Source organism: Helicoverpa armigera, chromosome 13, assembly GCF_030705265.1.
Source record: "Helicoverpa armigera isolate CAAS_96S chromosome 13, ASM3070526v1, whole genome shotgun sequence".
NCBI classification, from domain to species: domain Eukaryota; kingdom Metazoa; phylum Arthropoda; class Insecta; order Lepidoptera; family Noctuidae; genus Helicoverpa; species Helicoverpa armigera.
In genome coordinates, this window is record NC_087132.1 from 5,485,768 (window position 1) to 5,493,132 (window position 7,365).

Genomic DNA, 7,365 nt, shown 5'->3' on the forward strand with positions numbered 1-7,365 from the left:
TGAATCATAGAAACGGATAAAAACGTTTATTTAAAAGAAAAAAGAGCGGAATGTAATTCCTCTTCTATACTCTTCTTATGTACTCCTCTATGTATTTCTCCTATATACTTCCCTTATGTCCTCTTATTTACTCCTATTAAATGCTCTCTTATGTACTCTCTTAAGTACACTCTGATGAACTCTCTTATGTACGTACACTCTTATGAATTCTCTTATGTACTCTCTTTTTTTACCTACATGTAGTTTTGTGTCTACCCTCTGTTTTTTTAAATTTGCTAGAGGGAGTTGACTTGAATCGTTAGAGTTATGAACCATTACTTTCTTCAAATAGTCGATTCAGACACGATCCTCCTACAATACTAATCGATAGTGTAGTCATGTCATATGTTTGGACTTTAAAGAAACTTTGACTCTTGAATTTGTTTCGGTGTTGTCCTCGAGGTAGCTAGATAGGAAATACCGACTTCATCTCGGTTTCAATGAACATTTTACGTGTAAAAGTGTTGTTTTCAACTATCTGCAAAATAAAAATCATTTTTATCATGCCACCGAGTATAAGGGGCACGGCAAGCGCAATTTTTTTTTGTGTTGCCGTTTTGCCCGCGAAAGCTTAGTAGGTATCTAACGAGTTCTTCGAAACTATTTAATTCTAATTCTCAAAAAGTAAACCTTCCGTTCCAGCCTTATTTTACCGGTTTTACAATCATTAAAAATAAAGTATTGAACGTATTGAACGCGCTAAATCTGCTGTCAATGTCACGACAAGTCAATGTCTTGTCAGTGATGTATTTAGATACGAAATAATTTGAGGTTGTTTTATTTATTCTTTATTTATAGTATTTTACCATTATTTTTATATGAAATATGCCTTCACACTTAATATGGTTAAAAGTCTCAACTATAAACGTGCCATAATTTTCTTGGTGATAGGAGTGCAATAACAGCTATCGTTATGGATAACGTAACAGAAAAATTGTTTCAATGTTTTGGACATCGAAAGTTCAAAAGTGAACTTCAAGAGCGTGCAATTAGGGCTATAGCTAGAGGTAAGTAGAACAATTTTAGCCAAAGCTAATTTACCTTTCAGGTAAAAACATTAATATTTGCTGCAATATGGACATTCCAACAGTGTTACAAAAATAGCCACATACATTAAGGCTGATGGCTATTCATCCACTAACCCTTATATAAATCAATCAATTTGTAGAAAAATAACATAAAATAGGTACCAAATAAGTCCATGCACGTATATCTAGGACTACCAAACTTTATTGTAATTCTCATTTATAATTCCAGGAGTTCATGATGTATATGTATCAATGCCCACTGGATCTGGTAAGTCACTGTGCTTCCAGCTACCAGCCATGTTGCAAGACAACAAAGTTGCAATTGTATTCTCTCCCCTTCTGGCACTCATCAAAGACCAAATTGATCACCTCTCCAAAATTAAAATTACTGCAGAATCTATCAACTCTAAAATGACATCCAAAGACAGGGAGAGAGTTCTTAATGATTTACGGAGCATGAAACCCAACACAAGGTTTTTATACGTCACACCAGAACAGGCTGCAACTGGCACATTTAAATCTCTTTTGGAGCACCTTGTTAAATATAAGAAAGTCTCATATATAGTTGTAGATGAAGCTCATTGTGTGAGTGAGTGGGGACATGACTTCAGACCTGATTATTTGAAATTAGGTGATCTCAGAGAACAATATAAAAGTGTACCATGGGTTGCTCTCACAGCCACAGCAAGTGCCGAAGTGGCAAAGGACATACTGTCTAATCTCAAGCTGTTACTACCTGTTGCACAATATAAAACACCAAGTTTCAGAAGAAACCTGTTCTATGATGTAGTATATCAAAACTGCATTGATGATGAGGTGGGCCATTTAATGGAATTCTTAAAAAAAAGCCTCAAGGAAGATGAAAATGTGAAACCTGTTAGTATTCAAAAATTTATACTTACCAGTTTTACCAAATACTATTATAACTTTTAAATTTAATTGTTTTCAACTGTACTTATGCCATATTTCAGAAAGATAAAAATGCAGTTATTGTTTATTGTCGAACACGGGAACAAACTGAAGATTTAGCTAACATGTTATGTAAAAGGGGTCTAATGTCTTTAGCTTATCATGGAGGTATGCTTTGCAAATGCTTAATATTCTAAAACATAATTTTGATGTGTGGTATTTTACATACATACCAACATTCAATGAAAAACTTTTCTTGATATAAGTTGCATTTTCAATTACATATATTTTTGTTAATTAATACTAAAACATATGTTTTATACTGAACCTGAAATTTAAGGTTTGAAATCTGGGGATCGCATAACTGTACAAGAGAGATGGTCCCGGGGTGAAGTCCCGTGCGTGTGTGCGACCGTATCGTTCGGCATGGGCGTCGACAAAGCGAGTGTACGCGCAGTCGCGCACTGGGGCATCGCGCAGAATGTCGCTGCTTACTATCAAGTAACATGTTGTTTTATTTCCTTTTTTGTTTTACTGATTTGAGAATTATAATGTTCATAGGCATGAGATAAGGAACATTAAATTTCAGTTACGTCTAGGTACTAGAATACTTCAAATTCTTAATACCTAATACTATATTTTCAAACCAGGAATCTGGCAGAGCTGGTCGTGATGGAAAACCTGCTTTCTGTCGCATTTACTACTGCCGTAGCGAGCGCAATGCTGTCGACTTTCTGCTCAAATCTGAAGTAGGGCGATGTAAAACTCCAGAACAAAAAAATCGGTGTAAGGTCGCTTATAAAAGTTTTGAAATAATGGTGAAATACTGCGAAGAGATCAAGTAAGTTTTATAAACCATTCGCTTTTAGTGTCTACTTCTATCGTTGTTTTTAGCAAAAATGTACTTTTAATGTGTATTTATTTTGAAATGATTTGCTGCAGGTGTCGGCACAAAGTGTTCGCGGAATACTTCGGCGAGGAGATCCCGAAGTGCGGCGGGCGCTGCGACGTGTGCGCGGACGAGCGCAACGTGCGGCGCGCGCTCGACCAGCACCAGCGCCGCGCCTCCTCCGCGCAGCTGCGCTCCGGCGGACTCGTCGTCAGCCAGGACGTCTCCGACCTCTATGGGGAAGGCCGACAAGGCCAGAAGAGGTTAGCACTACATTCACTTATCTCTCTCAACTTCAGCACTTAGAAGACATAAAAACAACTACTCTTTAGAATACCGAATTTAAAGAAAATCTTGTTTCTAACCAAACTTTTCAGCCGGTCTGATATTGGCCAAATATCTGATCTTTTTAATGTGAGTACTATCATTTATCTGCATTATGATCTATAAACCCAAAAAACTATCTGAAGACTAAACAAAAGAACTCTTAAGCACCTGTAATAAGTCTATATGAAATAAAACCTTTAACTTAGACTTTTTCATCTCAATTACATTGGTCAGCACGCAACAAAATATTAAGACACCTAATCCTATTTTAACTAGTTAAAAAAAATATTTGACACATGAACATCCTTTTAAGTATAATTAGTAGCTAAAATAGATTTATCCCCTTGACCATAATAAAATGATTTCTTAACATAATACTGAAACAACAATTAATTACCATAACAGAGAAGCGGAGTCTTACTACGGCGGCGGAGGTGACAGCGGTGATTCCGACGGCGAAAGTAGTCGACGTCGCATAGCACAGGAAACCAAATCGCTTATAATGCAAGAGTTCGCCAACAGAAAGAAACGCACGGACGATAAGAAATCTAGTATCGACGCAGAATCTGCTAAGAATTCCAAATGCAAAGCAGCTCAGAGTACGGCTAATAAGGTTGGTTTTATTTCATTTCTTCTTAACTCTTATAAATTTGATGATTCATTTCAAAATTCTTAATATTTCTCAATTTATATGAGTACATACTTCTTCTAAAAAAGATTTGTTTGTTTGTATCGAATAGGCTCCGGAATTCTTTCATGTTAGGTAGGAAGCTACCCTATCGGCGCTGAACATGGCGTATGTTTTATCTAGGTCCGGAAACAAATTTCTTGCTGCGGATTTCAAATCAATCTATTCTATACACATTTAAAAATATATAAAACCAACTTTGGCCATCAATACATTCTGCATTTATAGCAATTAATTTTTCTTCTTTCCATCAAGATGCAAAGTATTCGCGGATTCAAAGTATTACAGAAACAATATTCTATTTTGGCGATGCGTAAGAACGTTTTAATAGTACTAAGGAAATTCCGACAAAATATAAATTAATTCAAAATTACCATCCTCGTGCTCTTATCCCAATACCTATCATTAGAGGTCGGCGCCGTCTAAAATAGAGATTAAATAAGCCACACAAATAAGGCTTTGTAAACTTCAACTCAAACTCATTTTTGAGCCTACAAAATATTTGACATCGGAGATTTGTCATTGTCATTTTCATGTTATTCAAATAAAATATAAGCAGTTAATGAAAAATATAAGCGATATTATTTCAGGTAACCGGATTAACAGTATCAAGCCGCGATGGCTACCTTACATTACTGACCGATGCTCTGAGTAACAACTTTTATAGCACAAAGGATCGCGACGATTTTGATAAGCCCCTTTCTAAACTGAACATAGAACAGTGCGCAATAGAACTAGAATACGAAGCCTTCTTTAATAGCACAGTCATCAGTTTGTACAGGCGGGCAATGTCGAAACTGGTAAGCAATTTACTTATTTCCGAAACATACATTTAGCGACTACACGATTACACATGATGGTATCTTGAATGTTTTTTTTTCCATTTACAGATAGCATCTATAAAAGCTTGCAAAGATGAAATTTATCCCCAACTGAAAAGTTTCGATGTGAATAAATATGAAGCTACTCGTGAATTAGAACGGGCACAAAACAATAATGGTTTTATCACAGCATCACAATTAGGTAAGATTGAGGTAATTCACTATTTGTAAGGAAGGGAAAGGGTGTAAGGAGTTATGTTACCATTGTAGTGACTTCTGATGGATTAAAGGAAGTTTGCATTGTCGCATGCCGTAACTGATGGTAAGATTGAAGCTTCATAATAATGATTAATGTTAATTTGTTGTATGTGAGGAGTTTGAGTGGGGTAGTGTATGAATACAATTAATATTATAGTACTAGACGATATCGACGATGATTTAAATGACTTTTTTGTTCAAAAGATATGGAAAATAAAAATGAAGCACGAAAGTTATGTAAAGCAGACAAAGAATCAAAAAGGAAAGCAAATTCTTTCAGGAGGGATCCCTTAACACAAACAAAACTAAAAAACTTTTTTAAACCAGCATCAGTTGAATCTCCTGAGACCACTTCAAACGAAAGTGATAATGACGGACTCGTAATTGATGACAATGATGAAGACAGTAAAAGTAGTGTTATTAATGATTGTCGAACTAACAGTAACGATACAACACTCAAATTAAAAGAAATAAGTGGTGAAGTTGTAGATAAAAATGAAAATACTCACACTATTGTTGACCATGTAAAGTCTATAGATTCAAAAACTTTTGTTATAAATATAACACTAAAAGGTATACCAAATAAACGTGAAGAAGATTGCAATGTTGATAAGGAACAAGAAGATATAAGTCACAGGAATGTAAAAGTAAAAGACGAAACGAAAACAGATTGCAAGATATCCAAAAGTAAAGCTCCTTCAAAGCGAAAGATTAAGGCTCTTTTTGGTGAGTCTTCTGACAGCGAAGATGAAAGAAACATATCAAAGAAAATTAAAGTAAAGGATCGTGATAAAGGAGACCATAAAAAGAAAAAAAAGTCCAAAGTAAATGATAGCGCCAAGGAATCGAACCAACAATCAACAAAGAAGCAAGATACTTCTGCGGAATCGGCATCCCTATTTGGTCAGTCGGATGATGAATCTGAAAAAGAATTAGTGATAGATGATGGTACTGATTTAACAGTGAACAAAAGTGGGGAAGAGACTTTGATTATAAGTGATACAAAAAATGATCAAAATACAAGTGATTCCATTGAATCGAAAAACGATAGGGATACTTCTTCTGATGAAAATAAACAGAGTTTTTCTTCAGACTCGCTACTCGTAGAAGGGGATGATGCAAATTTGAACAAAGCTCGTAAATTGAGCCTTGAAGCCGACGCTGTTTTACAAAAATTACAAATGTTTAAAGATCTGCCACCCGAACCAGAACCTGTTGAAAAACAGCTTGACATTGATACCACTCAAGAAATTCTTAGCATAAAGTCTTCCCCATCACCATCTAAACATAAGGACAAATCTTTGAATGTTTCTAAACACAAACTTAGTTTAAGTAAGAAAAGTAAAGATGAAAGAAAATCTAGAGAAGGTAAAAGCGATAAACATAGATCAGAAAAACCACATCGTAAAGAGAGCAAACATAAGAGCAAAAGTGACGCGAATAAAAAGAATGAAACTACTACAAAGAAAGCGGAAAAAGTGGACCTTGCTGGACTTGTGGTTAAATTGCTCATGCCGTATTATAAGAAGAAAAAAATAAGCAGTCGTGATTTGTTCAAGACTACTGCACGACATATTGTTCATCAATTACTGGCTATACAAGTTACGGGTAAGTTAATTATGTAAAAACATGCAACATTCTAATAAATTTATTGGTCTGCCTCGTTGGTCTAGCTGTCGCAAGCGCGGCTGCTGAGCATGAGGTCTCGGGTTCGATTCCCGGGTCGGGGCGAAATCGCTTTGTGGGTTTTATAAACTTTCACAAAGCAGCCCGGAGCCTGGACGTTGGCGATTGATACACCCGTGCATCGGAGAGCACGTAAATGTCGGTCCAGCACCTGATTTCTTTCCGGTCGTGTCGGATTGCCGTCCCATCGGGTTATGAGAGTGAAGGAATAGTGAGTGCACCTGTGTCTGGGCAAATGCTCGTGCACTATAATATGTCCTGGGTAGATGGCTAATCTCCTTACATGAGAACAGCATCCGTAGCCGATAATCGGCTAGGAGTTTTTGAGAGGATTTTGTTTGTTTGAACGTGCTAATATCGGGAACTACAGGTTTGATAAAAAATCTTTAAGTGCTCAATTTATCGAGGAAGATTAAAGTACGCACGAAACGAGAGTAAAACCACTGATGGAAGCTAGTGAATTAATTGAATGTTTTGGAATTAATCGTTTTGTTTTTTCGTTTTCAGAAGAAGCGGCTATTGACTTGTTGTTAAAGAAAACATTTGGAAAAGAGTTTAAAATAGAGAGCGAGAGTGATCTAGTTGTTAAGTTAAATTTGAGTAATGTTGTATAATAAATAATTTATTAAGTTTGAATGCCTTATCAATAATATTATTGTTATTCTTGTACACATGCATAATTAATTAAATGACAAGGAAAGTTTAAACCTGTGTTGTTAT

The 7,365-nt window shown here is 35.9% G+C and overlaps 1 protein-coding gene across 1 annotated transcript; it reads left to right on the forward strand.

Annotated features, from left to right (window-relative positions):
* Positions 1-759: 759 nt before the first annotated feature.
* On the forward strand, positions 760-7,356 carry LOC110371616 (ATP-dependent DNA helicase Q5). Its single transcript, XM_021327952.3, has 11 exons — positions 760-1,046; positions 1,297-1,943; positions 2,039-2,144; positions 2,317-2,477; positions 2,627-2,817; positions 2,919-3,128; positions 3,598-3,805; positions 4,471-4,680; positions 4,771-4,903; positions 5,164-6,567; positions 7,153-7,356. The coding sequence occupies exons 1-11, from the start codon at positions 953-955 to the stop codon at positions 7,257-7,259; spliced, it is 3,471 nt and encodes a 1,156-aa protein (XP_021183627.3). The 5' UTR covers positions 760-952; the 3' UTR covers positions 7,260-7,356.
* The last annotated feature ends 9 nt before the right edge of the window (positions 7,357-7,365 follow it).